The 21,397-nt window shown below is 38.5% G+C and overlaps 1 protein-coding gene across 1 annotated transcript in view; it reads right to left on the reverse strand.

Moving 5' to 3' along the window:
- Positions 1-9,986, reverse strand: part of LOC114117340 (complement factor H-like) — a 64,630-nt gene extending 54,644 nt beyond the window's left edge. The window contains exons 1-3 of the mRNA XM_027976253.3: positions 9,858-9,986; positions 4,065-4,253; positions 3,473-3,649 (exon numbers count right to left, since the gene is read on the reverse strand). Coding sequence (XP_027832054.1) covers positions 3,473-3,649; positions 4,065-4,253; positions 9,858-9,915 — 424 coding nt within the window. The 5' untranslated portion in view covers positions 9,916-9,986. The remainder of the gene's footprint in view (positions 1-3,472; positions 3,650-4,064; positions 4,254-9,857) is intronic.
- Between the last annotated feature and the right edge of the window lie 11,411 nt (positions 9,987-21,397).

The raw sequence follows: 21,397 nt of genomic DNA on the forward strand, positions 1-21,397 counted from the left end.
CAGGAAGCTTACAGGTGACCAAATCAAGTCAACTTAAAAAATCCTCTACATCATACGTTATAATAAAGTTGCAAAAATCAAAGAAAAAATGAGAAGCCTTCAAGCAGCATGAGGAAAAAACAAACAAGCTAACAAAACAAAAACCTTGTAATTTACTACTTCAGTTCAGTTCAGTCCAGTCGCTCAGTCGTGTCTGACTCTGTGACCCCATGAACCGCAGCACGCCAGGCCTCCCTGTCCATCACCAACTTCCGAAGTTCACTCAAACCATGTCCATTGAGTTGGTGATGCCATCCAACCATCTTATCCTCTGTCATCCCCTTCTCCTCCTGCCCTCAATCTTTCTCAGCATCAGGGTTTTTCAAATGAGTCAGCTCTTCGCATCAGGTGGCCAAGGTATTGAAGTTTTAGCTTCAACACCAGTCTTTCCAATGAACACCCAAGACTGATCTCTTTAAGGATGGACTGGTTGGATCTCAATGCAGTCCAAGGGACTCTCAAGAGTCTTTTCCAACACCACAGTTCAAAAGCATTAATTGTTCCGTGCTCAGCTTTCTTTATAGTACAACTCTCACATCCATACATGACCACTGGAAAAACCATAGCCTTGACTAGATGGACCTTTCTTTGACAAAGTAATGTCTCTGCTTTTGAATATGCTATCTAGTTTGGTCATAACTGTAATTCTAAGGAGTAAGCATATTTTAATATCATGGCTGCAATCACCATCTGCAGTGATGTTGGAGCCCTAAAAAATAAAGTCAACCACTGTTTCCACTGTTTCTCCATCTATTTCCCATGAAGTGATGGGACTAGACGCCGTGATCTTAGTTTTCGGAATGTTGAGCTTTAAGCCAACTTTTTCACCCTTTTTTTTCACTTTCATCAAGAGGCTCTTCAGTTCTTCTTCCTTTTCTGCCATAAGGGTGGCGTCACCTGCATATCTGAAGCTATAAATATTTCTCCCAGCAATCTTGATTCCAGCTTGCGCTTCACCCAGCCCAGCGTTTCTCATGATGTACTCTGCATATAAGTTAAATAAGCAGGGTGACAATATACAGCCTTGACATACTCCTTTTCCTACTTGGAATCAGTCTGTTGCTCCATGTCCAGTTCTAACTGTTGCTTCCTGACCTGGAATTTACTAAGGAGCTTTCATTTGGATCTAGGAATATTTCTCAGCAGAAACCTAGTGGGCCAGGAGAAAGTGGGATGACATATTCCAAGTGTTGAAAGAAAAAACTGCCAAAGAAGAATATTTGAAAATACCCTTCAGAAAAGAAAACAATATAAAGACTTCACCTGACAAAAAAATACTGAGAAAATTGAACACAGCTAGACCTTCCTTGAGGAGGGCATGGCAACCCACTCCAGTATTCTTGCCTGGAGAAGCTCATGGACAGAGAACCTGGCAGGCTGCCACCCATAGGATCACAAAGAATCAGACACAGCTGAGGTAACTGAGCAGGCACACAGACCTTCCCTACTGAAACACTAAAAGGAATTATTCAAACTAAAGTAAAATAATGCTAATTAATTCCATGAAAATACATAGTACAATGGTAAATTTAAGTGCACACTCACACTCAGGACACTATAGTACTTTGATATGGAATGTTAAACACTTAACAATTTAAGAGTTAAAGTGCCAGAATATAAAAGTAACTCTAGCTACAATTATTTTTTAATTAAGTACACACTATAAAAAGAGGCAAATCATGACATCAAAAAGATAAAATGGAGAAGGGGAAAAGGAAGGAGATTTAATATATGGTTGTGCTCATATATTATCAGCATAAAACACACTGCTCTCTCTGAAAGATGCTTGATGTAAATCTCATGGTAAACAAAGCAGGAATCCATACTAGATTCACAAACGGTAAAGAGAAGTTTATTAAACACATACTACTATAACAAAAATTACAGTAGTATTGTTACACTACTATAACAAAAATCATGAATTCACAAAGGCAAGCAGTCGGAGGAAAGGAATTAGGGAACTATAAAACATCCTGTTACAAAAGATAGTATTAATACATTTATCTATCAATAATTACACTAAATATAAAGGAATGCATGTAGCTACTGTTGTGTCTGACTCATTGAGACTCAATGGACTGTAGGCCACCAGGCTCCTCTGTCCATGGATTTCCCAGGCAAGAATACTGGAGTGGGTTGCCATTTCCTTCTCCACTGTTGTCTTCTATCTCAATGAAGTTCTTAAGCAATTACTTTGACTTATCAGACAAATCGTCCATATCCATTATTTGGGGACAGTAACTGAAAAACTATCGTGTTTCTCTGTTAACATTTTAGTCCTTTGATGTCTGTGTCCCTTGAAGTCTCAGGTTGCTGTGTTTGCGTTTAACGAAGCAGTCACTCCCTCCTGTCTTTACAGACTGACCTGGGGAGGGAAGTACACTGTCACACTGATAGGGATTTTGAGACTTTTTCAGACCTTTTTTAAGGACACACCTGTCCCATGTACTCAACTCCTCCTAGGAGAGAATTCTGAAGCTCATATGCTTCTATCCACGCAGCACAGTCTCTGTGCTGACAGTTTCCTGGCTGCTTCCCTGGGGCAATGCCAAATGCTCACATTCATGTGCTTTCTCACAGACCCACGGGGACTGGTTGGCTTCTGGATGTCCCACAGGCCATCTGCAAAGGTCTAGGTGCCACCATGGGGACTTACACAGGGAGCTGGCCCTGGGGAAGGGATGTAGATGAGATGAGGGGCCCAGGGGTGAGCAGGACCACAAGCACGGTGTCTGCAATGGTTTGGGGCTCCCTGCTGGGGTCTCCACGTGGTCAGTAGAACCCGTGTCCCTTGAAGAATTCTAGCTCTGGATGCTGTGCTCCTGGCCTCTCCCCATCCCAGCCATGCAGGTGACCCCAGTGGCCTGGATAAGGGGAGAGAGAAGAGGGCTGGAAGATGAGGACGCGGCACTTGCTCACATGCTCTTGTTTTCCCCACAGGTAAAATCCTGTGCTGAGGGGACTGTCTTGGCACTAAGCAGTGCCACCTCAAGGGCAAAATGAGGCTACTGCTCTAACCCTCAGTGATGCGTGCAGTCTTCCATCTTTGTGCTCTAGCAGCATGCTGTCGTGTCTCTGCTAGACTCCTGGACCCCCACAAAGATCCTCTTATCCACGAATGATGGTCAAAGTCTGTGTTTATATCAGGAGAGACAGTGAGACTCCTGCCATCTTTCTAACCTCACTCTGTTATTACAGGTTTCTTCTTTGTGGATCTTTTCCAATTTTTTTGAGCAATGTCTATCAATAGGTACATGTATTTTGTTATATACTTATCAGGAAGTCCATAGGTACACTCATAGACACTTGTAAAAAATAAAATTAAATAGGTTCTTTGGCAAAACAAGAAGTTGATATAAACTTTTGGAGTGAATAAAACAGCTGAGTCTTAGAAAATTATGAACATACTGGGATCTCAGCCCAGTTTACTCACTGACACGGATGCATCTGGGAGGAGGAGACCAACCACTCTCTGTGCAGGTCATTATGTTCCGATAATTTTGAAGACTGTAGCCATGATAGCAGCGAACCCTTACAGTTTCACCCTGTAGAACTTTTTTTTCACTACTTGGGTTATATCCATTTTCCAAATTATGGAAAATACATTCTCCTAAGGATCATAAAAATAATATGGTAGAAAAAAAACATAAATTTGTTAAAATAGAACCTTAAAGATTAACCTTCTAGAATTTAAATGTGAATGCACTAGCATTCGAATATGATATGTAACAGTAAAAATGAAAGTTACAACCACCATTGTTACAAATGAAAATAACATTCCATATTATTTTTATTTCATTTATGATTAAAGTATGTATACATGATGCAGATATTCTTATAACGTCTCCATCTCACAGGATTTACATGAAGAGCCTCTAATAAAGGGAAGATCTATTTGGATTTTTTTTTCATAGAACTCATCCCTTGGCCTTGCTGTTGTTACACAACACTTTACTCAGTTGTCTACTTTTGTCTCTTCACTCTTTCAAAGATTTACGCATATAAACTTAAATAGGTTTACTTACTGAGGCATGGTTCTTCTGGAAACCATCCTTCTGCTGTGCAAGTCAGGTAATCTGAGGAATATTGTGAAGGAGACACAAAATACTGATCACAGTTATAGAGAAACTGTTGATTTACACGTGCTGGAAAGCGTCCTCTGTATGAATGATAAAGCCGTCCATGTTTTATTACTGGATAATTACAGTCTTTCCCTTGGAGTAAAAAAAGTAGAAATAATGCTTTACCTTATTATTAAATTATATAAGAAATTAACATTATCTCTATGAATTACATTCTTGTTCAGTTAATTACACTCACTACATTATGATTTCTAGGAAAAGAGGTTATCGAAAACTCAGATGATTGAAATACATAAAGATGTCCTTGATATTGAAGGTCAAATTATGTCTTGTGAGTCATATCATATAAAATTTGTATGTAGATTCTCTTGGTTGAAAACTATAGAGACTTAATAAATGAATTCTCCTTAAATAGAGAAGTGCTAACCATAGTTGACTAAATTAGCATCTTAGTCAAGAGATGAAAGTACAGATTTTATCTTGTGGCTCATTTGACTTCTTTTTCTTGCTTTTCCATTCTAATCAGAAACCAACATCCTGACACTTCTTCTCAGACCAAATCAATGTAGAAAGAAAACAGTGTTGTTGTTTTTCCAATTAACGTTCATTACTTTAATTTTCTGTTTATTGGAAACATGTGATATATATAGAGAATCACAATAATTTTCATGGCTCTAACCACACAGGAAAGTAACATTATTGTTTATCATTCAAACTGGATATTAGGCATCTTTTCCCTTGCTTATCTAATTGGAGAAATGGACAATCAATAATTCTTAATTTCCAAATGGTTAAGATTAAGGGAAACCCTTGAATGCTTGTGTCTAATTTTAATTGGAGAATGATGCATTTTTTTCAGTATTTCTTACAAATATTTTAAATGAGGTAAAACATAATTACAATTTATTTTTTAATATATATTGAGTAATTGTCACTTATATGCTTACTAAGTGAATTATAAACTTTGAATCTTTGTATATCTTAATCCCTTTAACAAAGACTTGTCAATTATACAGTCTCATGGCCTATAGTCTGCATCTCTCATCACTAATAGATTTCCCACACTTTTTTGAAGCTTCTCTACATTTTTTAGTTTGAAATGCTTATTTAGTTTGATTCCTCTTAAGTAACAGTCTAGGTTTCTTCCCACTACTTTCTGTAGATTAGAATACTTTCTCTTAATCCTTGAATTTTACAAATTTCACCATGTATGTCAAGATATGTGTATTTAACAATAATACCATGTTGGGCAAGCTTGAGTGTTTGTATTTGCAGGACTCAAGTGAAAAGAACTCAACTAACTTTGTCATTACATTGTAGAGGAGAGATTTGAGTCCTGATTATCTGAGTTCAGATCTAGTACAGTTATTCACCTCATTTTGATGCCTCATAGAACATGAATTAGTAAAATAATCCACTGAGATTCACTTCCAAAAGGTACACAAAGAGGGCATAATTAAAAGTAAACATCATTGCTGTCACTGCCCTGAGCTCTTTTCCTCCTCTCTTTTATTTGGTCACATGTGAATCTGTATTTGTCTCTCTAATCAGATCATTTACTGAAGCACATACATAGTCCACTATGGTCAGAGTGGCACTGACTCTGTCAAGACTAAGAACAACCTCATTCTCCTCTCACACTTCTACAAATACAAGTTCTGGTCTCATGAGCAGGCTTGGCTGTCCATCATAGTGTTGGCTCAGATTGATCTCAAAATTGACTGAAAAGTATTCACTAAGTTTTAAAAGTGTTTCTAGTCATTCTGTATTTGTGCTGCTTATTCCTATGGTCCAGGCCCAGGATCTTACAATTATCACAGCTAAATATCATGTTATTGAGTCCAACCTCACACATGGGCATCTTTCTGAGTGATGAACCTGTCCTAATGTGGGTTCACTTTCAGTACCTCAGGATCATTCCAGGCACATCTCCTTTGCTCCATTAAACTGGTTGTTGATACAAAACAGCAATGGAGCAGGCCTGAGAACAAAATCCTGCATCTGATAATCAGCTTATTTAATGAAATTATGAATATCTGATAAGCTATTTAACTGGCCAATTTCCTCATCTTGTCTCCATGAACTTTACAAGGTCCCTTGTGGGATAACTTTGCTGTGATGTAAATACATTTGGGTTGATCTGCCATTTTCATAGGCTTTCCCTATGGCTCAGTGGGTAAGGAATCTACCTGTAATGCAGAAAACAAGGGAGATGCAGATTTGATCCCTGGGTCAATCATATTCCCTTGCAGAAGGAAGTGGCAACCCACTCCAGTAATCTTGCCTGGAGAATTCCATGGACAGAGGAGCCTGGAGGGCTATAGTCCAAAGGGTTGCAAACAGTTGGACAAGATTGAGGGACTAAGCACACAGCACCATTTTCATAAATCCATCTTAAACAAGTTTAAATATCTTTAGTATAATTCTTATGTGGATTGAAATCTGTTTAATACTGTTAACACTCTCATTTTAAAAGAAATTGTGGTTCGAAAAATCATTTTAGATTTATGCTTGCAATTGCTATTAAGGTCACTGACATGTTTTCTAAAGTTACAGTTTTCTTTCCTGTAATAACTTGTTTAAGTTTGCCAAAATTTTACGAGGTACTGTTGGAAAAAAGAGTATTGTTACAAAACAGGCAGGAAAGAAGTTGAGAAGTAAAGGAAGCATCCCCAGAAAAGACTCTGTTCAGTTGACCTGACATTTTTCTGTATGTGATGGTTTTAGGAAAGTCCACAACACCTTCCACACTCCTCTCTCCAAATATTAGAGCCTAAGTCCTCTCTACTGAGTGTGCAGGACTTAGTGACCATTTCTCATGATTGCACATGACTGACGTGACAGTGTGACAAACTCATACCTGCTGTGGAGGCTTCCTCCTCCCTGTCTGCTGTCACTGGCCCTGAGGAAAGCTAGATATCTCTCAAGCAACCTGCGCAGATGACCACGAGGTCAGGTGCTGAGGCCTCCCCCAAAAGCCAAGAGAGTGAGCCAATTTGGAAGCAAAGCCTCCAGCCCAGCTCAATGTCCAGGTAACAGCGGCCCAGGCCATTACCCAGTTGCCTCCCAAACAGAGTAATACATAACTAGCCAGCGAAGCCCTTTCTTTATTCTTGACCCACAGGAGCTGTACGAATATGGAGGTGTATTGTCTTAAGCCAATGTGTTTTCTGGAACATTTGTTAATTAGGACTATGTATCTAATATAATGGGCATCCCACTTGGTGCTAGTGGTAAACAAGGGCCCCGCCTGCCAATGCAGGAGACATAGTACAGGCAGGTTTGATCCTTGGGTTTGGATGATCCCGTGGAGGCAGGCATGGCAACCCACTCCAGTATTGTTGCCTGGAAAATCCCATGGACAGAGAAGCCTGGTGGGCTACAGCCGATGGGGAGGCAAAGAGTCAGACATGACTGAAGCGACTTAGCACGCAGGCATGCAGGTATCTATCTACAATAGGTGTTAGTTGATGTGAGTTTTACTTAATGGCTTGAATCTGATATTACAATTATTTTGCATGCTAAAAATTTCATAAGTGCACCCATAAATTATGGAAGAAAAACTTTGCTTAAATATTCAAACATTTAGCTTTAAGACCACTTTTGGAAAGAGTTCAGTTGTTAATGAGAAGAGAAGGGTTGCACTGGAATATCTGGTGAAGATTTGTCAAAGTTTCACATTTCTCTTTCATATTGTGTACTCTTTCTCCTCTTGTTTGGAAATATGCCTGTAGTCTTATTCTGCTGCTGCTGCTGCTGCTAAGTCGCTTCAGTCATGTTCGACTCTGTGCGACCCCATAGACGGCAGCCCACCAGGCTCCCCCATCCCTGGGATTCTCCAGGCCAAGAACACTGGAGTGGGTTGCCATTTCCTTCTCCAATGCATGAAAGTGCAAAGTGAAAGTGAAGTTGCTCAGTCATGTCCGACTCTTAGCGATCCCATGGACTGCAGCCTACCAGGCTCATCTGCCCATGGGATTTTCCAGGCAAGGGTACTGGAGTGGGGTGCCATTGCCTTCTCCAGTAATCTTATTCTAGCTGATTAATAAACCATCACTCATGTACCTGAGAATCAGGAGAAACAATTCATGTCTGCCTGTTCCTCAGCAAGAATAATGGTGATACAGCCTTTCTTATAAGTGATCTGGGGCCAGAGCTGCTTTTAATTGTAACACTAAGGACTAGACAGGGAGCTTTATTATGTTGCAAATGTTGTTCACGAAGAAAATTACCAAATGGACTAAAATAGCATGCGACAAATTATGAGATGAATAATGCAGAATGATGCATATTCTATTCACATCTTGAATTTCATGTGGGATCTTAAAACTCATTAGAGTTTTCATTTATAAAAACTTGAAGACAAATGGATTATTAAAGAAAATGAAAGACAAAAACATCATAATGAAGAACATATAAGTTTTATATTTTGGAGTAAAATCTTGGTTTTTAATATGATTTAATTACCTATATTAATACATGTATATAAGCTGATTTTTGCTTTTCATTTGTATTGGAGTTGCTTTTAAATATTGGGTTAGCTTCTGCTGTACATCAAAGTGAATCTGAATCTGTTATATGAAAATACACACACACACACACACACACACATATATATATATATATATATATCCCCTTTTCTTGGATTTCTTTCCCATTTAGGTCACCAGAGAGCATTGAGTGGAGCTGCCTATGATACACAGTAAGTTCTCCTTAGTTATCTATTTTATCCACACCTGCCAGGACATGGAATCAACCTAAATGTCCATCAACAGAAGAACAGATGCAGAAGAAGTGGTACATATACACAGTGAAATATTACTCAGCCATAAAATGCGATGAAATTGCACAATTTGCAGAGACATGGATAGACCCAGAGACTGCCACATAGAGTGAAGCAAGTCAGAAAGAGAAAAATAAATATTGTATAATATTGTTTATAAATGGAATCTAAAAAATGCTACGGATGAACTTATTGCAAAGCAAAAATAGAGATACAGGCATAGAGAATGGATGTATAGATACAAGGGGGCCCAAGAGTAGAGGGATGAATTGGGAGAGTGTAAAAAATAGATAACTAATGAAAACAACTGGTAAGTTTAAAAATAAAAGTGACAATTTTTTTAAGGTTGTCAACATTTACATTTCTCTCTGAAAAGAATTCTAAATATATTGGCACTACACTGGAAATTAAGACTGTCTTTCACATTTTGTAAAAGGAAAATATATCTTGTACCTACGCTGGTTTTTAAAAACTAACAGTGATGTTAATGACCTTTAATAGATTTATTAAGCTATAATCACAATACAGTCAACTGAATATATTTAAAATGAGATTTGAACCTGCAAAAATCACCATATGTAAAAGTATAAAAATAACCATTGTTCTCCAGAGCTTTCTCATATTACAAGTACGACTCTCCTAAACATTCTGGAATTATAATCTACTTTCCTGTGACACATTTTCTATTCACATTTTCATGAGCATATTCACATGACCCCATAATCTACATAGAGTACCTTTTTGCACTGTGGAACTCAGATGACATAGAAAAGTATTCATTTTGTTTTCCCCTTTTAGGTGAATGTCTGATCATTTTTCCATTAAGGTATTCTTATGGTTATCTCACAGTGCAGACTATTTTAACCAGTTTATTCAATCAAAAATACACACAAAGGAAAGTAGATAGTTATATTTAGAAGGAAGGCTGAGTGTTCACATCGGTTTCAACTTACCCTGTCCATGAACAGTGTAAAACCACAAGGTGAGAAGGACATTGATTAACAACAACATGTTAGATTTTCCCAATGGTACATTCACACAAATACTCCAGTTGCACTGTTTAGGGTTCAAAAATCTGCTTCATTTGCAGTTACCTAGTGTGACTGAATTTATGCGTTACAATGAAGTTGGTTAATTAGTGCCATTTAGTAAATATCAAAGTTCAAAGTTTTGAAATGTCCCTACCTTGTTTCTGTTGGTAGTTTCCCAATAAGTCATTGTATTCACCACCTGATATCTATGTGCACAACTTTCTGTGGCTGATATGGACTAGCTCCAAAGCCATATATCAGATACTAACTTTCAATAATATATTTCAAGACAGTAGGTGAAGTTTTTACCAGCCATTTGGGTCATCCATATTTTCATGGACTGGGGAAAGTGAATAAATTAAAAAAAAATTATAGTAGAGCTTAAAAACAGTCATATAAATTATAGCACAATCCCTTCACTTGCGTGCTATTTATGTATGGGTTCTATGATGATCAACTTCCTAATGTTGTTAGCATGTAATTGACATAAAGCACCGCATAAGTTTCAGGTGTATGGCCTAATGATGTAATTTACATATATCCTGAAATGATTGCAACAATAAGGTTTGTGAATAGCCATCATCTCATACAGATATAAAAGTAAAGAAAAAAGAATTTGTGATGAGAACTCAGGACTTACCATCCTATTAACTTTCATACTTAAGATACAGCAGAATTAGTCATATTAATCATGTTGTACACTACATTCTTAGTACTAATCTATCTCACAGCAGGAAGTTGGTACCTTTTGACTGGCTTCATCCAGTTCCCCTATCTCCAGGCCTAGCCTATGGTAATCACAAATGAGATTTATTTTTCAAAGTATTTGTTTGTTCTTTTAAGTACAGTTGGCCTACAACATTCTGTTACTTTCTGTTACATAGTGTAGTGATTCCATGTTTCTGTCCATTTCAAAATAATTGCCACAGTAAGTCTAGTTACAATCTAGCAAGATTTTAAAAATTGCATAATTATTGACTAAATGCTCCGCACTGAATATTTCATGTTTATGACTCATCTATCTTGCACCTGGAAGTTTCTCCCCTTAACCTCTCCCTCACCAGAGGATCTGGAGTGCATCCCTTAAAAAGACACATACAGAATTGTTCATTGCAGCTTTATTCATAAATGGCAAAAATGCAATTGTTCCCATGAACATTGAGAAAATGGATAAAACATTTGTAGCATTTTCATATGACTGATTAATACGCACTAATTTAGAAAATGATAGAGAGTGGTTTGGGATAATCTCACAGCTCTTGTAAATGGAAAAAAATCAAACACACTCACTAAGTACATATCTTATAATTTCATTGGTAGGCTTTCGAAAGGTTGAAAACCTCATCATGAAGGTGGTGTAACGTGTGGTACAGAATGGGATGAGACACAAGGAAACCTGAGGTTGTGTTGGACATTTACTCAATTTAGTCCTGGGTAGTAGTTACACAGGCATACATGTGTGTTAAAAAAATTATCAATCACGTTAAGATTAACTTTAGGTGTTTAGCTATTTCTATGTTTAACGTTGCCTTAAAAATTACCATTTTCAGAATAAAATGTAAAGTTAAAAGTCAAAATCCAATCCAGAGGACACACCTTATGTCTCAAATCAAAAGGACTTGAAAGAGCCTTGAGTTTTTATCCCCAAACACAAGAATTTGGGGTATTGGTCATACTAGATTCTACTGAATAATATGAAATCCTATATGAAAAATTAAACAAATTTGTGAATGGGGTGCTATTTTCACTTTCAACATTTGAATGTTTCTTTTTTTATGTATACCTTCTATAAAAATAGTTGTGGACATTTCCATAAGCTAAAATTTCCATACAACTTATGTTTTCATAAAGAAAACTACAGATTGTTTAAATGTTTATCAATAAAAGAATGTTGAAAAAAAGAAAAAGATAAAGTTACCTGTGGCAGATTCATGTTGATGTATGGCAAAATCAATACAATATTGTAAAGTAATTAACCTCCAATTAAAATAAATAAATTTATATTTTTTAAAAAAGTTATTGTTTTTCTTCAAACGTTCATTTCTCATTGAACACAAACCTCCACTCCAAAAAGAAATAGTGTAGTTATGGAACATGGAGAGACTTCAAAAGGCATGAAGGAACATTTGGGATGATGAAAATATTCTACATCTTGATTATAGAGTAATTGTATAGATGTATTGGAAAGAAAATGGAAACTTACTCCACTATTCTTGCCTGGGAAATACCATGGACAGAGAAGCTTGGCAGGCTACCCTCCATGGGATCACAAGAGTTGGACACAGCCTGTCACGACAAAACTATATATATTTTGTGAGACTCATCATGTTGCATATTTAGAATAGACAGGTTAAACATGTCTTCTCTGTAAGGGTAATGGGAAGTTCCACAGAGCTCTAGGTGGGGGAAAATAGAAGGACTTTAGAATTCTCCAAAGAAACTAAAAATCCAAGGCAATAATAGAAGAGCATTTTCATAAAAGTTAAGAAAAAAAATGAAAATCAAGAGTTTTATATCCATACAACCAGACAGCCAAGTATTACACTACAGAAAATATTTTTAATTGTGCAAGAACTCATAGGACACTATTGATCTACAGATGCACACATTCTGTGGCTTTAGCTACATGCTTAGTCACTCAGTCATGTCTGACTTTTGCTGTCCTTTGGATTTTAGCCCACCAGTCTCCTCTGTCTATTAGATTTTCTAGGCAAGAATAAAGGTGAGGATTTCCATTACCTCCTCCACAGAATCTTCACAAACCAGCAATCAAACTAGTATTTCCTGTGTCTCCTGCCTTGCAGGCAGATTCTTTAAATGTTGAGCCATCAAGGAGCTGCCTCCATGCATGTAAGGGGCACCTTAAATATGGAATCTACCTTATTTCACCTGAATGAAGAGTTCAAAAGAATAGACAGAAGAGATAAGAAAGCATCCTTAAGTGAACAATGCAAAGAAATAGAGGAAAGCAATAGAATGGTAAAGACTAAAGATCTTTTCAAGAAAATTAGAGATACAAAAGGAACATTTCATGCAAATATGGGCACTGAAGGATAGAAAGAGTTGGACCTAATAGAAGTAGAAGATATTAAGAAGAGGTGGCAGGAATACATAGAAAATCTGTACAAAAATACAAAAAACCTCGAAAAGCCAAAACAATCTTGAGAAAGAAGAATGGAACTGGAGGAATCAACCTACCTGACTTCAGGCTCTACAACAAAGCCACAGTCATCAGGACAATATGGTACTGGCACAAGGACAGAAATAGAGATCAATGGAACAAAATAGAAATCCCAGAGATAAATCCACATACCTATGGACACCTTATCTTCAACAAAGGAGACAAGAATATACAATGGAGAAAAGACAAACTCTTGAACAAGTGGTGCTTGGAAAACTGGTAACCACTTGTAAAAGAATGAAACTAGAACACTTTATAACACCATATATAAAAATAAACTCAAATGGATTAAAGATCTAAACGTAAGACCAGAAACTATAAAACTCCTACAGGAAAACATAGGCAAAACACTCTCCGACATACATCACAGCAGGATCCTCTATGACCCACCTCCCAGAATACTGGAAATAAAAGCAAAAATAAAAAAAAAATGGGATCTAATTAAAATTAAAATCTTCTGCACAACAAAGGAAACTATAAGTAAGGTGAAAAGACAGCCTTCGGAATGGGAGAAAATAATAGCAAATGAAGCAACTGACAAACAACTAATCTCAAAAATATACAAGCAACTTATGCAGCTCAACTCCAGAAAAATAAACGACCCAATCAAAAAATGGGCCAAAGAACTAAATAGACATTTCTCCAAAGAAGACATACAGATGGCTAACAAACACATGAAAAGATGCTCTACATCAGTGTTTGTCAGAGAAATGCAAATCAAAACCACAGTGAGGTACCATTTCACACCAGTCAGAATGGCTGTGATCCAAAAGTCTACAAGCAATAAACACTGGAGAGGGTGTGGAGAAAAGGGAACCCTCTTACACTATTGGTGGGAATGCAAACTAGTACAGCCACTATGGAGAACAGTGTGGAGATTCCTTAAACTGGAAATAGAACTGCCTTATGACCCAGCAATCCCACCACTGGGCATACACACTGAGGAAACCAGAATTGAAAGAGACACGTGTACCCCAATGTTCATCACAGCACTGTTTATAATCGTCAGGACATGGAAGCAACCTAGTTGTCCATCAGCAGATGAATGGATAAGAAAGCAGTGGTACATATACACAATGGAGTATTACTCAGCCATTAAAAAGAATACATTTGAATCCATTCTAATGAGGTGGATGAAACTGGAGTGGATTATACAGAGTGAAGTAAGCCAGAAAGAAAAACACCAATACAGTATACTAACACATATATATGGAATTTAGAAAGATGGTAATTATAACCCTGTATACGAGACAGCAAAAGAGACACAGATGTATAGAACAGTCTTTTGGACTCTATGGGAGAGGGAGAGGGTGAGATGATTTGGAGAATGGCATTGAAACATGTATAATATCATATAAGAAACGAACCACAAGTCTAGGTTCAATGCAGGATACAGGATGCTTGGGGCTGGTGCACCGGGATGACCCAGAGAGATGGTATGGGGAGGGAAGTGGAAGGAGGGTTCAGGATTGGGAACACGTGTACACCCGTGGCGGATTCATGTTGATGTATGGCAAAAACCAATACAGTGTTGTAAAGAAAAATAAAGTAAAAAAAAAAAAATAAAAAAAAAGGTCTTAATGAACCAGATAACCACGATGGTGTGACACTCACCTAGAGCCAGAAATCCTGGAGTGTGAAGTCAAGTGGGCCTTAGGAAGCATTACTACAAACAAAGCTAGTGGAGTTGATGCAGTTCCAGCTGTGCCATTTCAAATCCTAAAAGAGAATGGCAATAAAGTGCTGCACTCTATATGCCAGCTAATTTGGAAAACTCAGCAGAGGCCCCAGGATTGGAAAAGGTCAGTTTTCTTTCTAATCTCAAAGAAGGACAATGCCATAGAATATTCAAACTATCATATAATTATGTTCATTTCACATATTGTCAATATAATGCTCAAAATCTTTCAAGCTAAGCTTCAAAAGTATGTGAACTGAACTGAGACTTCCAGATCTATAAGCTAGATTTAGAAAAGGCAGAAGAACCAGAGATCAAATTGCCAGCATCCGTTGGATCATAGATAAAGCAAGGGAATTCCAGAAAACATATACTTCTGCTTCATTGACTACACTAAAGCCTTTGACTTTGTGGATCACAACAAACTGTGGAAAATTCAGGAGACAGGCATTCCAGACCACCTTGGAAACCTGTACATAGGTCAAGAAGCAATATTTAGAACCAGACATGGAACAATGAGCCGTTCCAAATTGGGGTAGGAGTACATCAAGGCTGTATATTGTCATCCTGTTATTTAACTTTATGTGGAGTACATCATGTGAAATGCTGGGATGGATGACTCACAAACTGAAATCAAGATTGCCAGATAAATATTAACAACCTCAGATGTGCCGATGACACCAACTCTTTGCAGAGAGCCAAGATGAACTGAAGAATCCCTTGATGAAGGTGAAAAATAGAGTGAAAAGGCTGGCTTAAACCTCAGCATGTAAAAGCTGAGATTATGGCATCCAGTCCCATCACTTCATGAGAAATAGATGGGGAAACAATGGAAATAGAGACAGATTTCATTTTTGAGGACTCAAAAATCACTGACAAGAGTTACTGCAGCCTCAAAATTAAAAAGAAAAAAAAAGCCTGCTCCTTGGAAGAAAAACTATGACAAATGTAGATAGAATTTTAAAAAGCATCACTTTGCCAAAAAAGGCCTGTATATTCAAGCTATGGTTTTTCCAGTAATCATGTACGGCTGTGAGAGGTGGATCATAAAGGAGGCTGTGCACCAAAGAATTGATGCTTTCAAACAGTGGTGTTCTCCTGAGAGTTCTTGGAGGGCGATGAAATGAAACCAGTCAATCCTAAAGGAAATCCACCCTGTATATTCATTGGAAGGACTGATGCTGCTGAAGCTGAAGCTCCAATACTTGGGCCACATGATGTGAAAAGCTAACTCACTGGAAAAGACCTTGATGTTGGGAAAGACTGAGGAAAGGATGAGAAGGGGTTGACAGAGGATGAGATGGTTGGATGGCATCATTGACCCAATGGATACGAATTTGAGCAAACTCCTAGAGATAGTGAGAGACAAGAAAGCCTGGTGAGGTGCTGTCCAAGGGGTTGCAAATAGTGGTACAAAAGTGACTGAACAACAAAATGAAGCTTATTCCACCAGATAGCACTGTTCAGCCTCTAAAGAAGGTGTTTTGTTGTTGTTGTTGTTTTTAATTATTCCGTGGGCAAGGAAGGAAGGGGCCTTGAAGATTCTGAGACTCTTTTTGCTTTAATATACATTTCAAAAGATGATGTGGGAAATAGGCAATGTCATGATGTTAAACATTTTGTATATTTTTTTCCAGAGCTGAGACTGAAATAAGAACTGGGGCATGGATAGACTTATATTTGTATGAATTAAATATTCTGCAAAGTAGAAAGAATGTAACCAAATCATGGCAGGAGTAGGAAGAGATGAATGGAATAAAAACAATGACCACTGAGAAGTAGGTGAGTGTTCAAACATTCCACTTACAACTGGTAGTAAGATGTCAAATGGTGGAGTATAGTGAAAACAGGAATGGTGTTCTATGAAATGTACTATACAGGTTTAGACATATAGAAAAGCACAAAACTTTTGCAGATAACAAAGTAAATGTAAAAGCACAAAAGGAAAGAGGAGTGTATATATTTCAACATAAGATGCTATAGCAGTTTCCACCAAACATGAGTCATATTTATAAGCATGTGCAGTGTGAAACTGTCTATTAAAGAAAGGGTCCTTCAACTGACTTAACTTTATTCTGTCTTTATACAAGGAGCACACCTAATCAGAGTGACCTAGGAAACTAAACCTGATTTATGCACTGCAATTGGCCAGGCTTGGAGGAGACAGAGACAGGGAGAGATGTGGGGAGCGAGGCAGAGTATTATGAGGTAAGTTAGAATTTAGATTTAACAAAAAATTTTAGGGCTTCAAATTCACTGCAGATGGTGACTGCAGCCATGAAATTAAAAGACACTTACTTCTTGGAAGGAAATTTATGACCAACCTAGATAGCATATTGAAGAGCAGAGACATTACTTTGCCAACAAAGGTCCGTCTAGTCAAGGCTATGGTTTTCCAGTGGTCATGTATGGATGTGAGAGTTGGACTGTGAAGAAAGCTGAGCACCAAAAATTGATGCTTTTGAACTGTGGTGTTGGAGAAGACTCCTGAGAGTACCTTGGACTGCAAGGAGGTCCAACCAGTCCATTCTAAAGGAGATCAGTCCTGGGTGTTCATTGGAAGGACTGACACTGAAGCTGAAACTCCAGTACTTTAGCCACCTCATGCAAAGTGTTGACTCATTGGAAAAGACCCTGATGCTGGGAGGGATTGGGGGAAGGAAGAGAAGGGGACAACAGAGGATGAGATGGCTGGATGGCATCACCGACTCGATGGATGTGAGTTTGAGTGAACTCCGGGAGTTGGTGAGGGACAGGTAGGCCTGGCATGCTTTGATGCATGGGGTCACAAAGAGTCGGACACGAATGAGCGGCTGAACTGAACTGAATGGAACAAATGGCTCAGCAGGTGAAGAATCCACCTGCAATGCAGGAGACACAGGAGATGCAGGTTGGATCCCTGGCTTGGGAAGATCCCCTGGAGGAGGGGATGGCAATCCACTGCAGTACTCTTGCCTGAAGAATTCCATGGACAGAGGAGCCTGGCAGGCTACTGTCCATGAGGTTGCAAGGAGTCTGAGAGAACTGAGAGAATAAGCTCACGACAGAGGAACAAAGGACACTGCACAATGCAAAAAGTCCAAATCATAATAAAACCTTACCAGGTTGGGAGACTTGTGCTAGATCCAGAAACACAAGGTTCTACTGCTCCTGGATGTACCTTCAGCTTCCAACCACCTCTCTGTTGTTGGAGATACGGTTTTGCAGTTAGTTCTGGGTCTAGGAAATGGCAATCCACTCCAGTACTATTGCCTGGAAAATCCCATGGACAGAGGAGCCTGGTAGGCTACAGTCCATGGGGTGGCAAAGAGTCGGACACGACTGAGCGACTTCACTCACTTTCACTTTCTGGATCTAGAGAAGAAGAGGAACAGGCTAGCAGGAATCTAACAGGATTTTCCCTCTGGATCACCACATCTCCACGTGGAGATCTCTCACCAGATTTCTGTCTCTAACTACTGTGGGCAACTGCCTCACTGGTAGAGCTGGAGAAATCTTCTGGTTTCTGATTTCCCACTCCAATCTATGGGCAAAACTCAGGGAAAACCTGAAAACCAAAAGAATCTGAAACAGTTTATAAGCGCTAACCTCTAAGAGGGAATAGCATTGTCTAGAAGGTGGACGTGGTGCTTGGCAACACCAGTAAATAATCAGTGTAGTTCACCATTGTCCACCACAATAACAACAATGATGCTTCTACATAACAATCTTAAATCTGTCTCCTAAAATGAAGATTCCTTTGTTCTCTTTCTATAGGCTGAAGTTAAAACTTCCAAGAGTCACCTTGTTTATATTTGGTGACATTATCACCTTTTCAATTTAGTCACAACTCCACACAGGTGTCTTGTATTTTGAAAAAGGGAATGATTTTTCTTTAAAACCATAAAGTCAAAGAGGAAAATGTGGTTAAAAATTTACAAGTATGTTTATAAGAATCAAACTAGAAAGCACAATGAAACAATCCTCAAAGCAGACTCAAAAGTAGACTCTGTTGAAATTATAAATTCGTTTTTATACACCTGATAATATATCTGCCTTGTCTTCAGCTGGCAATGAAAAAGTCCATGTCCCTTACCTTGTGGGGTTAACTTAAACCTCATTTCCAAGTGGTCAGAATCTAGAGGGATCTCACACTTGATCGGTTCCTGCTGTCTTCTATTAACCTTAATATGAACATGGAATAGTGTGCAAGGGAGAAGCCTCAGAGGATATCCTTATCCAAATATAGTTTCCTGTCCACATCATGTAGCAATAGACAATGGTCGTTTGGTGGCTGAGTTCAATGTCCCCAGCCTGTGTTCATATCGATTTCTGTTCCTGACAGTTCAATGACATAAAAGGCTTAAGACAACAGATAGTTACTTTCCATTTCCAGGAAAGGGAAATATCCATTTTTCTGGTGAAAAGATCTTATACTATGACCTAAACCTTGCACTTTCGCAGAATAAGAATTTGTAAGCCTGGAAAAAGAATGTTATTAGTGATTGTACATCTTAACAAATGCAGACAACCTAACACTAATACTAATACAAACACTAATACTTGGTAAAAAAGAAATACAAGAAATCAAGTTCTTGCAAAGACAAATAGAAATTTTCTTTGTTCAATATACAGCCATTGATATGATACAGTGCCAATATGTACCATCCCAACAAATTTGCAACAATGTTAGGGTTTGTGATGTTGTGATTTTCAATAAAAAAAGATATAGTTGGTCTTTATCCCCATTTGGGGCACAGAACTCCAGAAACTCTTGGAATTTCCTATACGTCTTTTGTTATGTTAATATGTTAACACTTTTGTTATGTTAATATGTTAACACTTATATTAATACAGTGACTTTTAGGAATCTTCTAGAGATGGAGGCTAGTTGCCCGGGGAACCAACCATATGACTAGATGGTTAAAACCAGGATCCTACCCTCCTGATGTCTAGCGAAGGGCAAGGGACTGGAGGTTTCCTCAGTTAGCAATGGTGAATAAATAAATAATTTATGCCCATGTAGTGATGCGCTGGTTTGAGAACCTCCAGGACTCATAGCTTAGAGGAACTGGGAGTGCGGAGCCCTGGAAGAGCATGGAAGCTCTGCACTTAGTAGCTTCCTGCTGTCTTCTATTAACTTCTATCACACCTTGCCCTGGGCCTCCCTTCCATCTGGCTGGTCATGAGTTAATCCAGTGAGTTTCTTTTGAGTTCCAGGGGCCACACTAGCAAAATAACTGAACCTGAAGATGAAGTTGTAGCTATATCTAATCTTAATGATTAGACCAGAAGTGCAGAGTCACATGGGTTTGTCATCGGCTTCTGAAGTGGGGAGGGTGGCATGTTTGTGGGACTGAGCCCTTAACCTCTGGGATCTGAAGCTGTTTCAGGTAGATGATAATAGTATGTACTAAATTGTAGGATACTCAGCTTGTGTTGGAGAATTGCTTGGAGGTATGGAAAACATACACATACACATCATGATAGAAAAGATCATCAAACAACTTGAATAGCGTATTTCAGTTGGGATAACAAATAGACTTGTCCTCAGTGGAAATAAACTTACAGCTAAGTGTGGTAACTGAAAATGTTCAGTTTCACAAACTGAACTTTGCACAGTTTCAATTATGCTTCTTGTCTTCCCTCCACTGTCTTCTTCATATGTGGTTGTGGTTGTTGTTGTTGTTGGTCAGTCACTCAGTCGTGTCTGACTCTTTGCAACCCCATGGACTGCAGCATACCAGGCTTCCCTGTCCTTCCTAAGTACCATTTACTAACTTGACACCTGTCTAGGTTTGTTGTAACCCTCTTTAAAGGAGCAAGCATCTTTTAATTTCATGGCTGCAGTCATTGAGACAGTGTACTGAAACAGAGACATCAGATTCCAGACAAGGCCCATTCAGTCAAAGCTATGGTTTTTCCAGTAGTCATGGATGGATCTGAGAGTTGCACCATAAAGAAAGTTGAGCACTGAGAAGATGATGCTTTTGAATTGCAGTGCTGGAGAAGACTCTTGAGAGTCTTTGAAGTGTAAGATCAAACCAGTCAATTGTAAAGGAAATCAATCCTGAATATTCATTGGAAGGAGTGATGCTGAAGCTGAAGCTCCAATACTCTGACCACCTGATGCAGAGCTGACTCATTGGAAAAGACCCTGATGCTGAGAAACATTGAAGACAAAAGAAGGGGGCAGCAGAGGATGAGATGGGTTAGATAGCATCATAGACTGAATGGACATGAAAGACTTCAGGAGACAGTAGAAGACAGAGGAGCCTGGCGTGCTACAGTCCATGGGGTCACAGAGTCAGACACTGGTTAGTGATTGATCAACAGCAAACCTGACAGCTGACCTTGTATGAGGAACTGAACTGTGCCACTTCTTAAAGTTTTAGGGGAGAACTTCCTGCTTATTTTCTATTTAAAAAATATTTATTTGTTTTAAGTGATTGATGATTGCATTACAATATTGGTTTGAATCTGTCATACATCAACATGAAGTAACCATGCTAAGTCACTTCAGTCGTGTCCAACTCTGTGCGACCCCATAGATGGCAGCCCACCAGGCTCCCCCGTCCCTGGGATTCTCCAGGCAAGAACACTGGAGTGGGTTGCCATTTCCTT

This window comes from Ovis aries, chromosome 12 (assembly GCF_016772045.2).
Source record: "Ovis aries strain OAR_USU_Benz2616 breed Rambouillet chromosome 12, ARS-UI_Ramb_v3.0, whole genome shotgun sequence".
Lineage (NCBI taxonomy): Eukaryota > Metazoa > Chordata > Mammalia > Artiodactyla > Bovidae > Ovis > Ovis aries.